The sequence below is a fragment of the Myxocyprinus asiaticus genome, chromosome 40 (assembly GCF_019703515.2).
Source record: "Myxocyprinus asiaticus isolate MX2 ecotype Aquarium Trade chromosome 40, UBuf_Myxa_2, whole genome shotgun sequence".
Lineage (NCBI taxonomy): Eukaryota > Metazoa > Chordata > Actinopteri > Cypriniformes > Catostomidae > Myxocyprinus > Myxocyprinus asiaticus.
The window spans coordinates 13,147,264-13,172,434 of NC_059383.1; the positions used below are offsets into that span (position 1 = coordinate 13,147,264).

General features: G+C 37.2%; 1 protein-coding gene across 1 annotated transcript in view; it reads left to right on the forward strand.

Annotated features, from left to right (window-relative positions):
- The window catches only part of gemin5 (gem (nuclear organelle) associated protein 5), a 40,552-nt gene that overhangs the window by 4,756 nt on the left and 10,625 nt on the right, over positions 1-25,171 (forward strand). The window contains exons 5-22 of the mRNA XM_051680771.1: positions 1,944-2,045; positions 2,217-2,349; positions 2,438-2,600; positions 10,437-10,649; positions 10,784-10,869; positions 11,799-11,881; positions 14,360-14,496; positions 14,580-14,653; positions 15,694-15,875; positions 15,965-16,104; positions 16,243-16,414; positions 19,448-19,660; positions 19,803-19,919; positions 21,367-21,489; positions 21,789-21,884; positions 24,269-24,406; positions 24,524-24,671; positions 24,760-24,879. Coding sequence (XP_051536731.1) covers positions 1,944-2,045; positions 2,217-2,349; positions 2,438-2,600; positions 10,437-10,649; positions 10,784-10,869; positions 11,799-11,881; positions 14,360-14,496; positions 14,580-14,653; positions 15,694-15,875; positions 15,965-16,104; positions 16,243-16,414; positions 19,448-19,660; positions 19,803-19,919; positions 21,367-21,489; positions 21,789-21,884; positions 24,269-24,406; positions 24,524-24,671; positions 24,760-24,879 — 2,440 coding nt within the window. The remainder of the gene's footprint in view (positions 1-1,943; positions 2,046-2,216; positions 2,350-2,437; positions 2,601-10,436; positions 10,650-10,783; positions 10,870-11,798; positions 11,882-14,359; positions 14,497-14,579; positions 14,654-15,693; positions 15,876-15,964; positions 16,105-16,242; positions 16,415-19,447; positions 19,661-19,802; positions 19,920-21,366; positions 21,490-21,788; positions 21,885-24,268; positions 24,407-24,523; positions 24,672-24,759; positions 24,880-25,171) is intronic.

Below are 25,171 nucleotides of genomic sequence, written 5' to 3' on the forward strand. Positions count from 1 at the left end.
ACACGATGTAGGTTTATGTTTTCTCTTTTAATCGTTTAATGTAATTTTGAGTGTGACCATGGTTTAAGGAGGGTGTAGCTGTATGCTGGGTTGGAAATCTCAAAGATTAATATTGGTGTTTTCCTTATTACATCACACGTTGTTCTGAAAGCAAAAAGAAACAAATGAAACACGGAATGTAGGCTGTCATCCGCACAAGCAAAGCGGGCACATTTAATCGCATGATTAACCGAACGTGAAGCGCTGCCGGCTCGTAATGCGTGAATGGATTGCACGCGCTGCACGAGTCTGTTGGGTATACTGCAGTCTTGTCACATTTTAACTTTTTGTTTAGCCTCCGATTCATCTCCTGAAAACATGCTGCGTGATCATGAGGAAGGATTACATCAAGATGTACATTGGAATGCAGGTGCGGAATTTATATAAATAAAATAGTCAACTCCTCTCTCGCCATTGCTTGCGTGCCAGTGATTACCCCTCTGCTTGCCATAAGTTGCCGACCCCTGATTTAAACTGTAAGGGATGTGTTTGTACAACTTAAAGAAATCAGGATTGCATTGATTTTTATTAATTTTTTTAATTAATGTACTTACAATTAAGTAAATTAACTGAACTTAAAATGTCAACCTTCTATGACTTTTACATCTTAGTTGTACATATTATAAAAATTATTTTACATTTTTAACAATTTGTAACAAAGTTCACAAGAAGGGCAAGGAGGAAGTTGGGACCGGCTTGACAAACATGTAAGACACTTTAATGTGGCACTTTTCAGTGTACATTAAACACCACAACACAGCTGCTTTTTAGCAGCTCCAACACATTGCTTTTCAGCACACATTGACATGCAGACAGACAACTTCGTGCGTCTCTCTCTCGCTCCTCTGCCGCTGTCTCCTCTCCTTAAATACTCCCACCGCCCCTCACTGGAACGCAAGACCAGTGTTGCACACAGGTGGACCTCATTCACCATTTATCTTCCCGGCCTCGCTCTGCCCAGATGCTGCTCGGCCCCGCCCTGCTTGCCACCCAATTGCATATTCAAATTAAGTTAACTTTCCAAATATTTCTTAAACTCTGTCAACTTAGTCCCGTGAAAACTGCTTCCTTTATTTACATGGTTTTAAACTGTTCAATATTCAGAATGATGTGCATGCTGTCTTAATCCAATAATATCAAATATTTTACTCATCACATGAACACTTATGTGAAAAAAAAAAAAAATTTGTTTTTTTTAAAATGGCATGCACAGATCTCGACACTTGGTACGTAAAACCTGACAAGGTTAACAATCAACAAACTGGTCATTTTATTAGAGAAACAAACTCATCCTGACATTACAAAACAAGTTACCTACCATGACAACAAAAATGTACATAAAACCATGCAAACGACCAAACAATGCAGACATATTATTCATGCCAAAGTGCATGCTGGGAAGAGGTTGAATGGGACTAAACCACATAAACCTTTTGTGTAGGCCAATTTAAACTTAAATAAATGCATTAATCCAACTCTCTGCTGTGCTTGTTGGTTCAACTTAAAAATAATCGTAGTATTTTGTAATAAAAAAGCTGCATTGATATGCATTGCTTGTGCTGAAAAACTACAAAAATCAAGTAAATCTTTTATTGTTTTTTCAGCATTATTTACCTGACCTAAGAATTGTTTTTCACCGTAATGTTTTTGGAAATACCCCATTTGTTTTGCATGTGATGATACTATAACATGTTTTGCGATATACTGAAAAATAAAAAAAAATTTCAATTAAGAACAGTGTTTTTGTTTTTTGGTTCCAGTTTTTCCAAATATGTTTTTTTTAGTTAACGAAAACATTTTCATTTAGTAGTAACACTGGGTGTATCTTGAAACTAATAGCTGTAACCTCGCTAATATGATTCCATGTTTTAATACTGTGTGTTGGTTGTATTGTCTCTGTATAGATGGAAGCAACATGGTGACAGATGGTGCAGATGTGGGGTGTTACCTGGCCTCGGGTAGTCGAGATCAGACTGTGCGGATATGGAGTACAGCCAGAGGCAAAGGTAATAAAGATAGACTTAAAGAGTAATATAGAGCTTTCACAGAAAACAGCAGTTTATAGGATTTAGTGTTCAACATTAAGGATGGCTCCGAATCCAGTGTGAGAGAGTTTCAGGCCAGTTAGTAGAACTCTCATTTGGCCTGTGTTTAGGTAACTGTGTGTCTCGTTTCAGGTGTGATGACCCTAAAACTTCCCTTTCTGAAGAGGCGAGGAGCTGGAGTTGACCCAACGGTGAAGGAAAGACTCTGGCTCACTGTCCACTGGCCTAAGGGGAGACCTTCACAGGTTGTGTCCAGCTGTTTCGGGTAAGATTGTTTTACCAAGGAGCCAAACAGTTTCATGATTATGTTTTGAATTTTGACATGGGTTCCTGTGTATTTTGTGTGTGTGCAGTGGCGAGATTGTAATGTGGGACCTCGTGAAGTCAGGCAAGCAGAAGTGGAGTTTGCTAGGCAGCTCATCAGATGGACAGAATCACAGCCGGATCATCTTCAATATGAGCTCGTTTCGCTTGGGAGACAGAGAACTTCTCCTCAGCACCTCCATGGACAGAGAGGTGAGATGTCCCTCTGTACAGCCAGTAGTATTAAATTTGGTGCTTTTATACACCGAGGTTTTAAAGAAGATTAGAATGTAAGTAGCTGTGAATGTATAACCAGAGCATAAATTGGGATTTTGGGGGAACCCTAAGATACAGTGGTGATTTTGGTGTCTGGACAAAATGCCTTAAATACAATTATAATAAGGTTATTTACTAGGTATGGGACAATATATCGAATTTTGATATTTTGCGAACCAAAATAATGATGAACCATATTGGAGGCAAAACTCGATATTTTGAAATTTGCAACATTGTTTTCTGTCCATGTAATCATAAATGAAAAAAAAAAAAGTCAAACATCATAATCTCTCTATCTCTTGATTTTACCCCTACTGCCCTTGTTTCTACACTGTTTACAGGATTTGCACAAGGTCCTTGAAGCGCTTAAAATGCTTGAATTTAGCTTTTAGAAATGTAAGTACTCGAATACCTGGAAAATCGCCTTGTTTTGTTGATAAGTGCTTGAGATTAAAACCATTTCTTCTGTGTAAAATGTATCCATCATTGAATAATGTGTCTTTAAATACAGTATCCTTTCTGTTCTTTACAGTCAGATAAAAAAAGAAATATACATTTTAAAAATCAGAGACTTCTCGCTCGTTAATGAATGAACAGAAATACCCGTGCGAGTCTGTGAGATGCGCGTTAAACTCTTAAAATGACAGTACCGTTATAGCGCATGATATACAAATTAATGTAAACTCAATGTTATTTCTTGTAAATTGTAACACATTTTCATACATTGACAGCTCATATCATTATTATATATACAATTTCATGATATAATAATTGATTGATTGTAGAATCTTAATATTTTTAAAAAGTTAAAATGTGATTCTAATAATTAAAAAATAAATATGCACTTTTACGTACTTTTTCAGGACATGTTCTGTTCAGTTCTATTGCTTGTTCTGCACCTGATCAGCCTGAATGTAGTCCACTGTATTTGAAGGCTTTTTTGTTTGTAATATTTTCTTGAATAAGTGAAAGGTATCTTATTGAAAAACTCTTAATATTTATACTTTGAGTATTTTTATTGTGTATTAATGAAATGTATTTTGATGAGAAATTATAATGTGCATTTTGCACTTTGACTAAAATGGTCACAAATGCGACCAAAGATAATTGATTGCGACAATAATTTAAAATCTAGTCGCCCCTGGCGACAGTTGGGTTGTATGCGTTCATATGCGGTTTCATCAGATATCATCTTGTGAGTTACTGAATATATTTTTAGAACGCGCACCACCAGTGTGTCTCGCACCGCTTTTCACCGTTCTGTTTCTGACGAGCTCGCTGCACCGCACGCAACAACAAACCCAGTGCGAGAGAGTCGTGAACAAATGTCTCTTTTGAATGTCTTTTTCATGAATCACCCGAAAAGAACTGAGGGTTTTAACTCAGGAGCTCAGGCTAGCAGTTTGAATCAGTCACTTTCTCAGCGAATCATCCGTCAGTGATTTTACAACTGGGAGCACAGACATTTCAAAATAAGAGTCCCATGTGTAATTTGAGCTTCTTTAGAATTAAAAGTCCCGCACCACTTTACATATATATATTTATATCATACACTGGCAGCCAAAAGTTTGGAATAATGCACAGATTTTGCTGTTTTGGAAGGAAATTGGTACTTTAATTCACCAAAGTGCCATTCAACTGATCACAATGTATAGTCAGGACATTACTGATGTAAAGCAGCCATCACTCCAACACCTTATCCTTGAGTAATCATGCTAAATTGCTAATTTGGTACTAGAAAATCACTTGCCATTATATCAAACACAGTTGAAAGCTATTTTGTTCATTAAATGAAGCTTAACATTGTCTTTGTGTTTGTTTTTGAGTTGCCACAGTATGCAATAGACTGGCATGTCTTAAGGTCAATATTAGGTCAAAAATGGCAAAAAACGGCTTTCTCTAGAAACTCATCAGTCAATCATTGTTTTGAGGAATGAAGGCTATACAATGCTTGAAACTGCCAAAAAACTGAAGATTTCAGACAAAGGTGTACACTACAGTCTTCAAAGACAAAGGACAACTGGCTCTAACAAGGACAGAAAGAGATGTGGAAGGCTAGATGTACAACTAAACAAGAGGATAAGTACATCAGAGTCTCTAGTTTGAGAAATAGACGCCTCACATGTCCTCAGCTGACAGCTTCATTGAATTCTACCCGCTCAACACCAGTTTCATGTACAAAGAGAAGACTCAGGTGCAGGCCTATGAGAAGAATTTCAAAGAAAAAGCTACTTTTGAACAGAAAAATAAAAATAAAATGTTAGAGTGGGCAAAGAAACACAGACATTGGAAATAATTGGAAAAGAGTGTTATGGATCTTAACCCCATTGAGCTTTTGTGGGATCAGCTAGACTGTAAGGTGCGTGAGAAGTGCCCAACAAGACAGCCACATCTATGGCAAGTGCTACAGGAAGCGTGGGGTGAAATGTCACCTGAGTATCTGGACAAACTGACAGCTAGAATGCCAAGGATCTGCAAAGCTGTCATTGCTGCACTTGGAGGATTTTTTTGATGTACTTTAAGAAAAAAAAATTAAAATTGTAATAGTAATTAATGTCCTGACTATACATTGTGATCAGTTGAATGCCACTTTGGTGAGTAAAAGTACCAATTTCTTTCCATAAAACAAAATCTGTACATTATTCCAAACTTTTGGCCACCAGTGTATATACAGTTGTGCTCAAAAGTTTGCACTCCCTTGGAGAATTGGTAATATATGTACCATTTTTAAAGAAAACATGAGTGAGCAGGCAAAACACATTTCTTTTATTTCTTATGGGATTCATTTTCAACTGTAGGTTATAAGAGAATGGCACAATCATAAAACAAAACATGGCAACAAAGAAAAAATGAAATGACCCCTGTTCAAAAGTCTGCATACCCTTAGTTCTTAATACTGTGTATTGCCCCCTTTAGCATCAATGACAGCATGCAGTCTTTTGTAATAGTTGTCTATGAGGCCCCAAATTCTTGCAGGTGGTATAGCTGCCCATTCGTCTTGGCAAAATGCCTCCAGGTCATGTAAAGTCTTTGGGTCGTCTTGCATGAACCGCATGTTTGAGATCTCCCCAGAGTGGCTCGACGATATTAAGGTCAGGAAACTGTGATGGCCACTCCAGAACCTTCACCTTTTTCTGCTGTAACCACTGGAGGGTTCATTTGGCCTTGTGCTTAGGGTCATTGTCGTGCTGGGGTGTCCAAGAGCGTCCCATGCGCAGCTTTCGTGCAGAAGAATGCAAATTGTCTGCCGGTATTTTCTGATAACATGCTGCATTCATCTTGCCATCAATTTTCACAAGATTCCCCATGCCTTTAGAGCTCACACACCCCCAAAACATCAGTGAACCACCACCATGCTTCACAGTGGGGATGGTATTCTTTTCACTATAGGCCTTGTTGACCCCTCTCCAAACATAGCGCTTATGGTTATGACCATAAAGCTCTATTTGGGTCTCGTCACTCCAAATTACAGTGTGCCAGAAGCTGTGAGGCATATCAAGGTGTTGTCGGGCATATTGTAACCAGGCTTTTTTGTGGCAACTCGACCATGCAGCTCATTTTTGTTCAAGTATCATCGTATTGTGCTCCTTGAAACAACCACACCGGTTTTTTTTTCAGAGCAGCCTGTATTTCTCCTGAGGCTACCTGTGGGTTTTTCTTTGCATCCCGAACAATTCTTCTGGCAGTTGTGGCTGAAATCTTTATTGGTCTACCTGACCTTGACTTGGTATCAAGAGATCCCCCAATTTTCCACTTCTTAATAAGTGATTGAACAGTAGTGGCTGGCTTTGGATATCTTTTTACATCCTTTTCCATCTTTATATAGTTCCATTACCTTCTTACACAGGTCTTTTGACAGTTCTTTTCTGCTCCCCATGGCTCAGTATCTAGCCTGCTTAGTGCATCCACGTGAGAGCTAACAAACTCATTGACTATTTATACACAGACACTAATTGCAATTTAAAAAGCCACAGGTGTGGGAAATTAACCTTTAATTGCCATTTAAACCTGTGTGTGTCACCTTGTGTGTCTGTAACCAGGCCAAACATTCAAGGGTATATAAACTTTTGATCAGGGCCATTTGTGTGATTTCTGTTATCATTATGATTTAAAAAGGAGCCAAACAACTATGTGATTATAAATGGCTTCATATGATCACTATCCTTAAATAAAAGATCACTAACCTTAAATTTGCATGATCAGTCATATTTTCAAAATCAATGCCAAAATTTCACAATTTCTGCCAGGGTATGCAAACTTTTGAGCACAACTGTATATATATGAGTCCCAGCTTTTGACACTTAGGACAATTGAGGGTAGTGCCCGACCGATATATCGGTCAGCCGATATTAGCCTTTCACCGATATATCGTATCGGCGTATATTTTTTCAGAACATATAATGCAGAAAACAATACTTTATAATTGGTGTCATAGTGTAATTTGTCCAGCAGAGCTCACTCTGACTCCATTGTTTACAGAGCTGACTCTGAGCTGACGGTGACTGGGTGGAGTTAAACGGTGTGGATTTGAGCGATCTCTTCTCATTAAATTGCTACCTGGTTTGTGAAATACATACTGGAAAGTTAATAAATTACTCCATTTTATATAACTAATATAACGTTAACCCTGTCATTGACAACCATGTCACTCATGCATTTCACATCTGTTTGCTTTTAGCCAGCTATAGTTTGTTTGTTCAAACTTGACAACAGACGATGCACCCTAAAAACGGCACCGTTAGATCGGTTTCATGCTGAAGAGCGGCTTAAATGTACGTTGTTGTTTTTTTCTCTCTCGTAAATGTAAATGAGTGTAAATGCCAACATCATCATATATGTCGAAAGGACTGATGCCTGTCAACCAAAACATGAGCTCATTGATGTCATTAAATGAGTCTGTTTTTTTTATTCCATCAGTTACTCCTGGTCGGAGGCTGCTGTAAATATTTAGTTTATACGTAGGGTTACGTCATACATAAATGTAATTGTGCAACACTCAAATATTTAGTAGAGCATAAATTGTGATTTAGTGCCCTTTTACGCCACAACTAGGCTAATTTGTAACGTACGTATAGCTGGTGCAACCGGCCCCTGATGTTTATTTAGCTATTTATTTTATTTTTATTTATTATTTATTTAAATGGTTAGCCATTGACTGATACTAAACAGTACTGATGTTTATTTAGCTATTTATTTTATTTGAATTTATTCTTTATTTTAATGGTCAGCATTTGACTGATACTAAACAGTTCTGATGTTTATTTAGCTATTTATTTTTATTTATTCTTTATTTTAATGGTGGGCAATTGACTGATACTAAACATACAGTACTGATTTTTATTTAGCTATTTATTGTATTTTTATTTATTCTTTATTTTCTCAGTGTTCATTTCTAGAATTTGTTGACAATGTATAATAATAATGTAAAATGTTCTTTGATAAAAATATTTAAGAAAGCAGCCATCTGAGTACCTTTGCATAGATATATCGGTGCAAAATCGGTGCACAATCCACTTAGAAAACGTCTGTTTTCATTCCAGCTCAAAAATTAGCTGTATCGGTAATCAGTGAATTTTCCCTCTCTAAAATCAGTATCGGTATCGGCCTCAAAAATCCCATATCGGTCAGGCTCTAATTGAGGGACTCATACACAACTATTACATGAGGTGCAAACATTCATTGACACTCAAGAAGACAATGCACTATTATATGCATACTATGCTTTATGTAAATATCTGTAATGTAGATTCTGAAGAGCAGTACTAAATAAACAAATATTTTATCTCTTATATTTGTATAAATTATGAAAGGGGTGTGAACATTTTTGAGACAGAAGGGGAATGCAAACTTGCGTATCTTCTCAACTATATATACTGTTTATTAAACCTCTTATTAATGGGTTAATAGCTTGCTTAATTAATTAATAGCTGTCTTCTTTTTCTTCTGCTTTCTATCTTGTTTCTGAACAACAATCTAAATGGAGCAATTCTATGATTTGGTGACTAAAAACAGCCATTTGGCTCCTTAATGTATCAGTTAAGGAGCCAGTGGCTCCTAAGTCATTTTTTTAGTCTGGAGACCTGCATACTTTGTCATTTAAGGGTTATTATATCAAATAGGGATTATGTGGAATCAGAAACCTCATATCGTATATTGAACCAAATCGTGAGATAACCATATCCCATCCCTATTATTTACTGCATTGTATAGTCTAAATATCTATATTTATGCAAGAATGCAATTCATACGTGCATGCAAATGCCTAGATTCTGATTATTTGAAAATGCACATCATTGCAGTACATTTACACAGCTAAACAGTGCTTTGTACCTTTGAAAATAATGCACAAGTTAGTATATACAGTATGATAAATGTTTAAATTTATCCTTTATTTATATCCTCCTTGTGCGACTTTAGGGACATTTATGTGTTTTTTGTTTTTGCTTTTGTTTTTTGATCATTTTGGCTGCGTTAATGCCAATAGCATAAATGTTGCCTAAGTTGTGTATTTTTTGGGGAATTTTGATATTTCAGCCTCAGTTCCCATAATACATCTATAATACACTGTGTACACAAAATAGTTACGCTCAGGACCTTATGGACAAAAATTTCCCCATTGAAACCCATTAAAATGACAATATTTGATCCCAGTGCCATTAAAGCAATTTAATGGCACTTCATAAAGAATCATGAATTCTATGATATTATACTTTAATTCCGGAGCCCTGGTTTCAAAATTTAAATGTTTAATATTTTCCACCAGATAGTGCCATTTTTCTCATGTTTAGCCTATGGAGCAATTACATGCTTTTTTCCTATTTTCTGTTTGCTGTATTATAGAGCACTGCAGGCCAACTGAATAAATGATGCATCTAAAATTGTGTGGGTGTGTTGGTATGGATATCAGTGTGTTTTGTATGTGTGTATTGAGAAGTGTGGGTGTGTGTAAAAGAACAACAGTGGTATTATGTAAAGAAACTGGAATTTAAAGGGTTAAAATCCTTAAAATGAATGAATATTTGGTAGTTATGATCAGGACTGATGTTGGTTAAAAAAATCTAAATCGGTGAAAGTGGAAAAGAATATGAATATGTAATATTTTTATGGCAGTTTTATGAAACAGACATTTTTTTTTCTCTAAGGACCTCTGAGTAACTTTTTTAAATTGACTCACAGGGGTTAAAAGGATAAATTATTCAGTTGTATTGACAACTCGTAATGTGCAACCCTTGTGTTACAAAATGTTGTGACTCGTGAGACCGTGAACCCGCAAATTTCATTTAACAAATTTGTTGTCAAAGGTGGTGAAATGCTTTTTCTGCATTGTTCCAGCCCAATTTATCCCCATACAAAATATTAAATATTAAATAGTTCACCCAAAAATGAATATTCTCTCATCATTTACTCACCCTCATGCCATCCCAGATGTGAATTACTTTCTTACTTCTGCTGAACACAAATGAAGATTTTTAGAAGAGTATTTCAGCTCTGTAGGTCCATACAATGCAAGTGAATGGTTGCCAGAACTCACAAGGTCCAAAAGGACATAAAGGCAGCATAAGAGTAATCAATAAGACTCCAGTGGTTTAATCCATGTCTAGGTGAGGGTGAGAAACAGATAAATATTTAAGTCCTTTATTATTATAAATCTCCATCTTTGTCCAGCTTTTATCCATTTTTATTTTTATTCTCTCTTTCTCATTCTTGAAATCTTTTCTGTAAATTGTTTGTGAATCGTTTTCTTTACCCCTCTGTATGTCTGGCTCATTTCAGATTAAGTGTTGGGATCTGGCGTCTCTGGAGTGCTGCTGGACGCTGCCCACTCTGGGTGGGTTTGTGTACTGTCTCAGTTTCTCTCCTGTGGCCACCGGGTGTCTGGCTCTAGGGGTCGGAGACAGCATGATCCGGGTGTGGAACACCCTGTCTATCCAGAACCAATATGACATCCGGACCTTCTGGCAAGGCATCAAGTCTAAAGTCACAGCCGTGAGTCATTTTTTGCCAGCTCTGACAAATAAGTTTAAAATTGGTGTGTAAAACTAGACTGCAAAAATAGTTCACAGGTCAACACAGGATTTTGAAGAGAATAAAGAAGCTTTTTTTCTCTATTTCTCTCACAGTTGGCATGGCATCCACTTAAAGAGGGTTCACTGGCATTTGGCACAGATGATGGCAAAGTGGGCATCTATGAGGTTTACTCTAACAAGTAAGAACAACAAGTGCAGTCATGTTTTACTCTGATTCTTTTTGGTTGTTGTTTTTTTTGTCATTTTAGAAAACTACAAATAAGGGCTGTCAATTTAACATGTTCATTTAGTATAATTAAATAGAAAAAAGCATTGGAGCAATTCAAGCTTGAAGTACCACATAACTGCAAAGCTTGTTTTTGCGAGTCCGCAGTCAGCACAGAATGAGCAAGAAAATGAGTAATGTCCTGTGTGAACGGCCCGTAAGTCTACATCGGATACACATGCAGTGCAACGCAGGCATCTCAAGATGCTCTTTTAACAGTTGCCATTCTTTTTTACCTGACACAGCATCTGCCGAATAAAGAGCTGGACGCAGCACAAGGGCCAAAGATGTCCGTGTGGCGCATATGTACATAGAAAAACAATGGAAAAAGAGTGCGGATGAAAACACAGTGAACAGCCCTTAAAGCTTTTAGTAACGTCTATTTAATTCTTTACTCATTTACCACAATAATATAATGTCTTTGCATTATATTAATTTAGAGGCTTTTCTCACCGTATATTTGTGATTAATCAGTGTGCCTTGTTAATGAATTTTTTTTAATCGATTGAAAGTGCTAATGCATATTAAAATATATGACGTCTCTTGTGCTTTTGATTCCTTGAATATTTGGGCCTAATTATCATTAATATTAGGATGCAAGATTCAGTATTAAGTTTAAAATGCAAGAAAATCATTCATATAAACTTCTGAAAAAATTTTATATTTCGGAGCTGTGAATTAGTGGGTTAGTGCGCATTCTTCACACATTAGCCATAGCCTGATCCCATTTCCCCTGTTATTTCCTGTCCACCTTTCACTATCTTTCTGTTTATTTAAAGAAGGAAACACCTAAAGATAAAAGAAAATGACAATTTTCAAATCATTATTCGCTTTTGTACACAGACCTCCTCAAAACTCAAGCACCTACCACCGCCGTACTGTCTACTCTCTCTCATGGGGTCCTCCTGTCCCTCCCATGTCTTTTGGTAAGTTCATTCATAATACATAAACACACACAACCATAACCCAGTAAACATTGAACTTGGAGTGGCGCCAAAAACAATCCATCAACATTAAGTGACTCTCAGTTCCTCTTTAACACACTCTGTAATAAAGTGAGCATGGACAAAATGCTTACTTTCACTCCGTAGTGTTTGTTGGCTGATCAATGAATGAAAACGTAATTTCTTCCCGCCGCTGAGAAATGACACATTTATCACCATATCCAATCCATCTCTGGTCCACAAGGATGTGGAGATACTTGCTTTTGTTTAAGAGCTGCTGATGTGAAGGCTTGATGATTTGTTTTCAGTCTATCCCTACGGATGGCCTGGTAACAAAATGTTGAGCTGTGTTGAATTTTTCAAATTTATGGGTCATTGTAATGTTTTTATTAAGCCAATTCTACGGATTGTGCTCTGAAAGTTTTTTTTAAGCAGAAATTTTGAAACAAATGTTAATGTTTCCCTAAGGTCCATTTTAAAAATGGTACTACATTTTGTGGGGCAAATTCGTTTTTAGTTTTTTAGAATTTCATTTTTTATGACCAATTTCCACCCTCTCTCTGACCCTCAGAATTGCTGCTGTGCCTTTAAAGGGATAGTTCACCCAAAAATGAAAATTCTGTCTCATGCCATCTCAGACGAGTATGACTTTCTTTCTTCTGAAGAACACAAATGAAGATTTTTAGAAGAATATTTCAGCTCTGTAGGTCCATACAACGCAAGTGAACTGTGACCAGAACTCTGAAGCACAAAAAGCACATAAAAGCAGCATAAAGTAATCCATAAGAATCCAGTGGTTAAATCCATGTCTTCAGAAATGATATGATAGGTGTGGGTGATAAAAAGATCAATATTTCAGTCCTTTTTTACTGTAAATCTCAACCTTTGACCAGCCCCAACCAGTAGGTGTAGTGTACGCACTTCCGCGACATGCCCAGACTAGTCACAGACGCTACAACAGTTTTCAAACCTGCTTGAAATCTGGCCAGTGAGTCATCAGGTGTTCGCACTGTTCCGACGAGCAAAGGACCGACAATGAGCAACAGCCAATGAAATACAGAGAGAGCAAGAGGAGAGCAATGCATTAAGAAGCAAAGGACCAAAAAAATATTAAGAAATAAATAAATAAATACAACATAAATGTCTCCCAAGCCCACTTTGTCATTATTTTCAGCGTTCAAATCAGTGCAATAAACTAGAGGTATATCGGTTTTACCAAGTAATCAGTGCTGATAGTTGGTTTTTGGAACTATCGGTTAATCTGCAAAAATGTATACCGAGAGTTGCAGATATTTTTTTTTTTTCCATTCTACAGCATAACATCGGCCTCTAGAGGTGAAATAAATACAGCGACACCTTGTGGGAGTTTGTCATATCAAAGTTGCACTTATGCACCAAATCTTAAATAATTTATTATTATTATTATTTTGGTTAAACAATTAAACTGCATCTAGGATTGTCTTCTTTTTAGACTCTTATAGCCTCTGCCCAACACAGTAAGGAAACACTAAGAAATGACTTTAACATCCCATAAATATATTTAAAAAAAACTATCAGTTAATTAATCGGTTATCTGCCTTTTCCACTACCTTATTTATCGTTATCGGCAAAATCCACTAACGGTCGACCCATTCTATAAACTGCAGCGAGATCGTTCTTTCATGTTGTTTGTTGATGTTTCACAAATGAAATTTCCCAATCCTATGTTAATGAGTTTGTGAATGAATTTAGGGATTATATCTTTTTAGATGCGTTTTGAGCGATCCATTTGATCCGTTGCTGGTTATGTGTGGATCTAAAAGGAAATAACCTTCTGAATACATATACTTGCCCAAGAACTTCACAGATCCTCTTCAGAATGCCTGATATCAACATGAACTGAACCAGATCATGCATTCCTCTAAAATAAATCAGAATTCTACTCTAAACGGCATGTTTGTGCTCATATTAAGTGCAAGTAAGAGAAACGCCGCACCGGTTTATAGCGTTTTTTTTTTTTTTTTTTGTCTTTTACTTTTATGCACTTTATTATCATACAGTAATACACTGATGTAATGACTGATGTATGCCGTCATAAAATCAGAGGCTTTGCCTTCGAAATCCGAACATAAGTGGTCAAAGGAGTCAACCAGATCTGCTTGATATCAGCTCAGCCAAAACGCATCCCAAATACCCGGTGTAAAAGCAGGCTTCAGTTGGTGACAAATGTTTGTGTAGTAGTTGACACGACCAAAAACAAAAGACTGAGTTGTGAAGTGTGCGCTTGTCTTAAGTCTCACTTGTAAGCGCCTTCTTCCCATGTGTTATGAGTAACAGTGCATACTTACAGGCTGCGGGTTTGCTGTTGGGTCTAATATAGTTTTTTGAAAATTTTACATCAAACTCTTATCTTAAACGATGATGTAAAATGTGATTTCTCATGATTTTACTTCTTTAATAACGTGTGTGCATGTGGTACAGGGGCATCAGGAGACAAGCCGTCCTTCACTTTGTACAGTTGTGGTGGGGAGGGCGTAATTTTTCAGCACGACCCCTGGAAACTCTCAGGAGAGGCCACTAATATTGACAAACTCATCCGTGACACCAACAACATAAAAGTAAGACTATGTAATTCTTGGGTCTTCTCGTGGAACAGATCTTTACACATTAAATAAAATGTCTTTTTTTTGTTCTGTAACAGCACAAAATGGCTCCACACACAGACCTCAGCTGGAAGCCGGACGGCAAAGTTTTGGCTATCGGGAATGAAGATGGGTAATCATTTTACGCAGTGGGGTGATTCTCACGAAACCGTTCAAGAAAATTGATTGGACTCAGAATCACTCATTTTTATTAGCGTGAAGAATATAAAGCAACATTTTAGTTTTTTAGTTCAGTTTTTTAGTTTTTTGCAATTTGTCATTATTTTCAGGACAACTTTAACCCCCAATTATCATTACTTTAACACTTACTATTCCCATTGTTTTCAATTATGATTCTCATTGCCATAACACAGTCATGTTTTTAAAAAATGTGCTGTTGTACAATATATATATGTGCATAACTCATTAAAATGTCACAATGTAAAAAATCTTAATGGCCCTGAAAATAGGCTTTTTTTTATTTTATTATTATTATTATTTATTTATTTTTAATTTATTTTTTTTTTCAAAATAACAATTTCTTATGAAATACTTATTTCTTTTGATTTTGGAATAAAGTAGGACCAGGGCATTTTCTTGACAGGATTCGTGAGAATCACAGCTCTTTCTCTTTGTAGTTCTTTTAATATATTTGTTTGAAAAATAAGAATGTAAAATGTTTTTGTTTCATTTTAAAAACTTAAAGACAACATCAAATATATTTTGAAACCCTTTGAACTTGTGTTATGTAAACATATATTTGAAGTTTTGGCGGGAAATAATGCACGGCATTATTTGATTGGATCATTGAGAGTGTGAAACATGTTTGACTCTGATATGATTGGTTAGTATAATGCCCCTGCCTACGCAGCCTTGGTGACATCAGCAGAAAAGAAAAGTCATTTCAGAGATGGAAAAAGTTATTACATATTGGTGAAAGAAATATCATTTTTTTTTTTTTTTTTTTTTTTTTAATCTTTAGAATAACATGCACAATAAGAGCTGTGACATTTTAAGTAAATAGGGTCAATTTTGATTTCTTGTCCTCATATGAAATGGATGTAATACAATAGCTTAGACAAAACATGAATAATTTAAAACCTTTTATAAGTGATCATATCATATTAGAGGTATCTCAGAATGTTTTTTTTTTTGTTGTTGTTTTTTTTATAGGACCATAGATGTGTTCAAGGCTCCCATGTTGAAACTCCTGTGTACAGCTCAGCAGCATCATAAGATCATTAATTCATTACGCTGGCACCATGAGCACTCGTCTCAAAATGAGCTGCAGTACTTGCTGGCGTCCGGCTCCAGTAATGCCACAGTCTACGTCCATGACCTCAGGAGTGCCATAGGTGACTATCTGCCAATTATTGTTGTTGAATTATTCTTTCAGGACATTATGAACCCACTTCCTTTTCTCATTTTAGTTTTTTCTTTACAGAGAGCCCATCAGAGAGTCCAGTGTCAGTGACTGAACCATTCAGGACTCTCTCTGGTCACACCAACAAAATCACTGGTCTAGCCTGGAGCCCCCATCACGATGGCCATCTGGTGACTGTGTGTTATGACGGTACTGCTCAGGCAAGTTACAGTTTTCTACAGGTTTTTACTATGGGTAGGTGGCATGCACAAAATGTTATGGCTAATATTGTAGTATCATACATATACTGCTGTATAAATGCTAGCTGAATATCCATCCATCCATCCAAAATGTTCTAGGTGTGGGATGTGCTGAAAGAGGAGCCGGTGTGTAACTACAGGGGTCACTCGGGTCGTCTGCTGTGTGTGCTGTGGTCACCGGTCCACCCTGACCTGGTGTGGACCGGTGGAGATGACTTCACCCTCCAGGAGTGGGCCGTGTCCAAGCAGGAACATGTTACACCTCCTAAGAGTAAATATATCACCTTATCTGACATCAGTTACATCATGAATAAAAGGCTTTAACTAACCTTAAGAGTCTTTTTAAAGTGATGGCTCACCCAAAATAAAAAGTTGGTTATCATTTACTCAACCCCTTGCTGTTCCAACTCTGTATTATTTTCTATCTTCTGTGCTACACAAAATGAAATCTTTGGTAGAGTGTCAGAGCTTTTGTTTTCCATGGCTGGTAGTTTATACGGCCAAGCTTTAAAAAGAACCATATAAGTAGTCCATTCGACTGGTGCGCTATATTCCAAGTCATTTAAAGGCACACAATCACTCACTGTGAGGAGCGGACTGTGAAAAGCATTTTTTTTTATTTTGCTTATTGCATGCGAGAACCAGTGGTGTTTGGTTTCAGTGACATCAAACCTGCTGTAATGTGCCGTTCAGCACCATTTTTGAATTGACCATAAGTGCAAATGAGATTTGTGAATATTTGTTAGCCAATAACAGCATAAATTTTGGTCTTTTCCTCAAACAAAGGTATGCTTTGGATTCAGAAGACTTGAACCATAGTGTACGAATCATTTGGACTACTTTTATGGTGCTTTTTTGGAGCTTGGCAGTATGAATCACTATCCACCTGCGCTGAATGGAAAACAGAAGCTCTGACATTCTGTCCAATATAATTTTTTGTGTTTCATGGAAGAATTAAAATAATAAAGGGTTGGAATGATATGAGGGTGATTAAATGATAACAAAATTTTCATTCTGGGTGAATAATAATACCTTTTTAATGTGATTTAAAAACCATTCAGAGTTTTTTTTTTTTTTTTTTTTTTTTTTTTTAATGAAATAATTGGGGTCACAACTGTGCACAGTGGTTAGCTGCTAATAAGGGAGGCGCAATGTCAAATGTGGCCTGCATGTTATCCCATTCCTGTTCTTTCTCTCTCCTTAATAATTCTAAATAATGTCTTTATCTTCTAAAACTGTCCCAATTAAATATGAAAGAAGCCATTTTGATCTGAAAGAGGGGTCCCCAAACTATGGCCCGTGGGCCGAATACTGCCTTCCGAAATGTTTTTGACCGGCCTGCAGTACCATGCTGTCACATTTGACCGGCCCGCACTGGAAGCGCGAGACTGCTTTGGTGGCTTTTCATGCGGATAAGACTGACTATAGCATGTGCCAGTTGTATTGAAATCCATGCTGTGGAGGAGCATATCATTGGCTTCACCCGCTGAATGAAAACTTTATTGAAGTTCGAGATGGTCGTTTGAGTCTGAATGACATAAGACGTCTCATTCATGAAGGAACTGATCGTACAGATACACTTGTTCACGATCAACATGAATGAATCAGTCATCATTAACAAGGATCTGCTGAACGACTAAACGAGAGGAGAAGGCAAGTCGTTTGTTCAATTCGCCAAACTTGTTCAACAAGAAAATGGGCCGTGTGAATTACGAAATTTTTTTATAACTTATTACAATGGGATATGGACTTTATTTAAACTCAATTATTTTTTAGGCTAGTATTGTCTTTTTTGTATAGCTTGAGAAAAAGTCATGCTCAGCAGTTCACAGTATGATAGATATGCTTTGTTGTCATTTGTGGGGAAACGCTTATGATGCTTAAACACTCTGCAGTGCTGAAGTCTCGTAGAATTTTTGAGATGCAAATTTTAACAAATAATTTGACTTTTCTAGATCGTGAATAACTCTGCTTTTTCCTCATTCAAAGGGTAAAAACGGTCATTTGGAGGCATCTACTGATGCAAAAGCTTCATTTGCAAAAATGGACAATGAATGAATCAATTAACTAATCTGAACAAAACTTTTTGGTGAACAGATTAAAAACCTCACTGAGATGAATTGAAATCATCATCACCACTACTGGATAGAGTACTTATTACAAGTTCTTTGAGCCAATTGATGTATCTACTACTGTAGATGATGAAGATGACAAAGGCTAAAATGTAACATTTCACACAGATTTTAAGTGTTTTCTTGTTTGCCGACAATAGAAAAATGACTGGACCTTTCCACCTCTCTTCATATCTTGACATGCACAAGTCAGTGATCAGAGATAGTATGTATGTCAAAATATGCTTAACTTAAAGCAAATTGCTAAGAAATGTATACGTTCAATAAAGTTACCAATATTAAAATCATGTTCTGTGAATGTATTTTAATTGTAAAATAATTGTATTAAAAGCATTATTGTAATAAAAGCAGAAGAATAAGCTCTGTGACAAAATTACCTTAGGCTCATTCCGGCCCCCCATGAAAACAATGCAGAGTGACCTGGGCCTGACAGCAAAAAGTTTGGAGAGCCCTGATCTGAATAATTTTGAAAGGTCTCTGAATCTCTAGTTTAAAGGGACAGTTCACCCAAAAATGAAAATTCTCTCATCATATATTCACACTCATTCCATCCCAGATGTGAATGACTTTCTTCTGTTGAACACAAATGAAGATTTTTAGAAGAATATTTCAGCTCTGTAGGTCCATACAATGCAAGTGAATGGTGACCAAAACTTTGAAGCTCAAAAAAGCACAAACACAGAATAAAAGTAAGCCATAATACTCCAGTGGTTAAATACAGTACATGTCTGCTGAAGCGATATGATAGGGGTTGGTGAGAAAAATATATAAATTCTATAAATCTCCACCTTTGACCAGCCCCGACCAGTAGGTAGATGTATGTGAAAGTATAGATTTACAGTACAAAAATACTTAAACATTGATTTGTTTCTCACCTACACCTATCATATCACTTCAGAAGACAAGGATAAAAAACTCCTGGAGTCGTATGGATTACTTATATTCTGCCATTATGTCCTTTTTGGACCTTCAAAGTTCTGGTCACCATGCGCTTGTCTGTTTGGTCCTACAGAGCTGAGATATTCTTCTAAAAATCTTAATTTGTGTTCTGCAGAAGTAAGTAAGTCATACACATCTGGGATGGCATGAGAGTGAATAAATGATGAGAGTATTTTCATTTTTAGTGAACTTTCCCTTTAATGGTGCACATACATTGATGCTTCCATTAACAGGCAAGAAACGTTTTGAGATTGAGAAAAAGAGAGCACCACAGAAAAAGTCCAAGAAGAAAAAGAAAGCACCTGGAAAAGGGGGGCTAAAGGTGGAGGATAATGAATCGCCTTTAGGAGAAGAGAATAAAGGAGCAGCGGGCAGCAGGGCTGAAGAAGGCCAGTCAGATGAGGAAGAAGAGGAGAGACAGAGCACAGATGGACTGTCCGTCACAGGTAACGGCCCATCTTTCTCTATTTCAGATCTCGCTTTCTCTTCTGATTCCTCTGGCTTTTGTGCCTCCATGGTTGTCTGTGAAATGTCACTCTGGGCTTCTGGGTAGGGTGTGATGAATAACCTTTATCATTGGGGTCACAGGATTGGCCAGCCAGAGCAGTGTGGACTCATGGGCAGCAGAGAGGGAGCAGAACGGAGAAAAGCACATCCATGCAGTTAAAAGAGAGATCAAAGAGGAGAAGAGAAGAGAAAAATCAGGTCGGTTTCTGCCTGCACTGTGTGTAGTAGCAGTCAATATATTTTTCTTTGAGTACTCTAAACTTGCAATTAGTGTTCAATTAAACCTTTTGATTATTGCTTACCCAAACACCTTCTAAGTTTTTCAAATGCTGATACTGATATATAAAGACCCCATGGAATCAAAATAGTGTTTTCAAGAAGTGTTGTCTTTTAGTTTATGTCTGTTACACCATGTCTAAGCCAGATGCAAGTGGTGCGTCATGTCAAAAGGAAATTGCTCCCATTAGAATCAATAATGTTGTTGATTCTGTTCCAATGCTAATAAACTGGCAGCAAGTCCATTGAAAAAAAAACTAAAAAAAAGTATATGTCTGATTGATTGATTGATTTCTTTTTTAAAAGGACCGTTCACCCAAAAATGAAAATGCGTATGATACCATCCCAGATGTGTATGATACCATCCCAGATGTGTATGACTTTCTGTCTTCTGCAGAACACAAATGATGATTTTTAGAAGAATATCTCAGCTCTGTTGGTCCTCACAATGCAAGTGAATGGTGGCCAAAACTCTGAAGGTCATAAAAGTAGGCTAATCCATAAGACTCCAGTGGTTAAATCCATGTCTTCAGAAGCAGATTTGCCTTTTTACTTGAAATCTTCACTTTCACTTTGTTTTTGTTTTTTTTTTGTTTGTTGTTTTGCAGTTAGCATTCTTCGTGCATATTGCCACCTACTGGGCAGAGAGGAGAATTTATAGTAAAAAAGGGCTTTAATATTGATCTTACAATATTTTCTCACTCACACCTGTCATATTGCTTCTGAAGACATGGATTTAACCACTGGAGTCTTATGGGTTACTTTTATGCTGCCTTTATGTGCTTTTTGAAGCCTCAAATTTCTAGCAACAATTCTCTTGAAATGTATGGACCAACAGAGCTGAGATATTCTTCTAAAAATCTTCATTTGTGTTCAGCAGAAAAAATCATACACATCTGGCATTGCATAAGGGTGAGTACATGATGAGAGAACTGTCATTTTTGTGGTGAACTATCCATTTAATTTTTATTTATTTTTTTGCCATAATTTTATTCATTTTATATATTTTTTTAAAACATCTTACTGTTACATCAAAGCCAGCTTGTGATGTTTCTGGTCCCTGATCTACTCATTTTTATTAATGAATATCGGTCTGGCCATTCAGTCCGAATGCACCACGCTACAAACAGCTAGATGCAACAAATATAATGTTTCTGTGCAAAAAAACAGCAAGATGCGCCTTAGTGGTCAAAGACGTCCATCTAGGCCATGTTTATATAGAAAAACAATGGAAAAGCAGCAAAGACAGACACAAAAAAAACATATTCAATATGAGCAGCCAGACAACGTCGGTAATCTTGGAAGAACCAAATATCCGAATCAGAAAGAAATGCATGGCATCTCTTATGTTTACTCTGTTTATATTTAGATCTATCTCTGAAAAAGAGAAAGCCACGCTCCATTCTCCCGCTCAGTACATCTATGGATCACCGACCCAAAGAGGAGCTTCATCAGGACTGTCTTGCACTGGCTGCTGTGAGACACTCACATGGTATGCCAAGAAACCAACACCTTTGAGAGAGGTTTACTATGGTATAATACTGTAGTAGTATGGCAAACAGTGTTGCTAAGGTAGTTTGGTCCCAGTTAAAGTTTTTTCTTCTATGACGTTATGGTTTTTAAGCAATTAACGAGAGATGAAGTCCGACAAAATAAACATATATTGTAAGTTTGGGTTTGAGGACTTACAGTTATTCAATTGCTCAGTTATCTAATGCACTCACAAAATAATAGTAAGAAACCAACAGTTATGATGTTTGTAGTAAATGTATCTTCCCTTCTCTTCCTCAGAGCAGGCCAGTGTGTGTGTTCCAGGATCCGGAGATCACATTCAGCTCGGCTTGTTCACAGACAGGGATGCCCTCTACAGGATGTTTCAGGAGGAAGGTGAGCCCAGCATAATATAATACATAATATAATATAATATAATAGACAGTATTGTTAAGATTCAATTGAAATTTGGATTCGGACCACAGGAAACGTGCCCATGAAAACTTCTCCAAAACAATTTAGAGCTACATCCACCAAACGTGGCACAGACCTTCAGAATGTTCTGAAATAGTGTGCTTCGTCTTTTCTAACTGATCAGACTTATGGTTTTTGACAGCAAAGGATAAAAAAAACTGAAAGATCCCATAGACTTATATTGACTGAATGTTAAAATGTGTAAACGGAATGCTCATTAATTCAAACTCCAACTGTCAAAAATGTAAATGTAAACAAACCCACAAAATGCCTTTGATCTGCTTTGAGCTTCTTACTTTCTCTCTCTTTCTCTATCTGTCTACCTATCTATCTATCTATCTATCAATCAAACTTTTAAAACTAGTTTAAACTTTCAGACAAGGTTTTGTCATGCCAACATTAAAGTTTGTCTTAAAAACTTTACTTATCTGGTTTAGTTTTCATGTGCTGTTTTGGAGTGGGTTTATTTGAAACCAGTGGCACCCCGTGCATTTTTAGTCTAGGCCTTCAGTGCAATTCATGCCATTAAGAAAACACAGTTTCACAATGAATAAGACACAGTATGCCTATCATACACTATGTGGCTACCAACTAATAATACCAGTTGACATTTTAAAAACAGGTCCATGCACGAAAGCCAGAACCAAGAAGGTCTAATACCAAGAAAAAGCTCTCTAATAATATTTGCGATTTAAATTTCGCTTGCAATAAATTCTTTCGTCAGGGTACACGGTTACTTTTCAAAACTTGATCCGACACTGAATGCTCAAGCGGCCTATTTACACTTAGAAAACTCCTGATGTTGCTATAACAATGCAAAAAGCACTTACCAATTAGCCTGAAGTGAAAATCAGTCCTTTCCTGTTTAATAAATTAAGCAATCACACGGTCATGCAGAACATCTCGTGTTTTTAAATCCATAAGGATCTCTTTCTCAACAGCGATAGCGGCAGTCGACTCGTCAGCAAGATCTCACACTCTTCACTTTCGAATTACGTACATCACTTAAAGTGTGATTGCGTCACTCAAGGCCAGCTAGAAGGCCTCAACCGGGACATATCCTAAAGCTCACACCCACCAAGAACAAATAAATCAATCTGATTGGCTGATGAATCTGACAATCTGTCTTTAGATGCCTATTCACTGCAGTGTTGAGGGATTCTGAGGAAATTCTGAAGGCCTGACGGGGTGGAGCTCAGACTCACGCGCTGCTTCAGCTAAGGAGCATGGCTTCGGGCATAAGATTTGTGAAACAGCCGACACACTTCTTATAAGCATCAAGGGATTAATTCTGATTGGATAAACTTTTCGTTTTTTTGCTATTCGTTTGTAGATGAATTAGGAGTAGAAAGCGATTGAAAATACATAGGCAAAAAGGTAAATGAGAATGAAAAGATGAAAAAATATTTACTTATTATGCATGTTACGCCAGCACAGAAGACTTTGCTGGCCCTGAGAAATTGCCACTGTTTGAAACAGATGATGCCACAACAATACACTAAAGGGCCGGTCACACTAGGCCTTGAGCACGTAAAATTTGGCAACGGACCAGGTTATGATGTCACACGGGAGAGCTTCTGGTTTTAGTAAATAGCACTTCACAAATAATATTAAATAAAAAATTTACAATTTGTTGTCTACTCACTTTCCAGCAACAATAAAAACACAGCTTTGAAATATGCATCCTTTGAATTGAGCCAAGAGGTCAGTATGTGACGTTTCGATGTTCTACTGGGCACATGTCCGCTCGTCATCCGGATTCGCGGTTCAAAGTTCACCAAGCTACGAAATTTCTTAACATGAGCTTATGCTTTTGGTCTCTGGCATTTGAATGCTTTTGAATGGGAGTGAATGGAGCACAAAGTGTAGTGTGAACACCCCTTAATGTGAGGGAAAAATATGGCACAACAGTGTTTTTTGAATGGGTGCATAGAAGTTAGCGGAAATGTGCTTACTTAGACATCGTGATCAGAATTTCAGACCATCCAAAAGTAATTCACTATTTTATAGAGAGAAAATATAGCAGAATATAGCCTAGAGTTTTGTTTGTAAATATCTAGTTTGCTGGCTAATAAACTCCTCACACAAAATCCTGAATAGATTTGATGCCACAAACATCACAAACTTTGGCAATTCAAATGATTCGTTTTTCCTCAGAAGTGCTCATAAAATCAGCCTGTACCGTTTAAAAATGATTTTGTTTCCCATCAGACAGATTTGTGTAAAATATGCATCAGACAGTCGGTGAAGGGAATGTGACCGACTTTGAGGCTGATAGTTAATCTTACTCTGGTGTGTTTGTGCAGAGGAGAGTCACGTGGAGGCAGGTCATTATGACTCAATGGCGTATCTGAGGCTGTGGAAAGGAGATCTGGTTGGAGCATTAAACCTCGCTGCAGAAAAAGGAGAACTCACAGACCATCTCCTCAGTTTAGCACCAATGGGTGAGGCAAAATCTTTGCACTGGATACAGCTATTGTGGCTTAAACCCTTTCTCTTTATCTCTGAACATATTTGAACGTAGTATTTTTCAGTTATACTCCATTTAATCAATCACTTAGCGGGATACCATGTGTGGGCAAGGACAGTGGAGATGTATGTCAAGCAGCTTTGCCTCCACGAGCAGTTCCTCAAAGCTGCCTCTCATCTCGTCTCAATCCATAAACTCTACGAGGCCATCAACCTTCTGAAGGGTCACCAGTTGTACCGGTTAGAAACATCTCTAAGTAATTGTGGCATTTTATTGTTGTTTGGACTGAGTGGAGCATTACCGTTTTTGTTTGTTTTGAATCATCAGGGAAGCCATAGCTTTAGCCAAAGCCAGACTTCAGCCCGAGGACCCTGTTCTGAGAGATCTCTATATGAGCTGGGCTGCCATGCTGGAGAAGGATGGCCATTATACTACAGCTGCTAAATGGTAAATGGAAACCAATGAAAATGAAAGTTTACAGAGAAGAAAGCAATGTGGAGGTCTGTTTTGAATTCATGGACTTTCTATCCCTCTTCCCAAAATTTTGGACATGTCTAAATAAAATATAAATGGGTGTATCTTTAAAGGTATAGTTCACCCAAAAATAAAAATGATCTCATCATTCACTCGCCCTCATGCAGTCCCAGATGTGTATAACTTTCTTTCTTCTGCAGAACACAAATGGTATGTTTAGAAGAATATTTCAGCTGTAGGTCCATTAAACCTACAAGTGAATGGT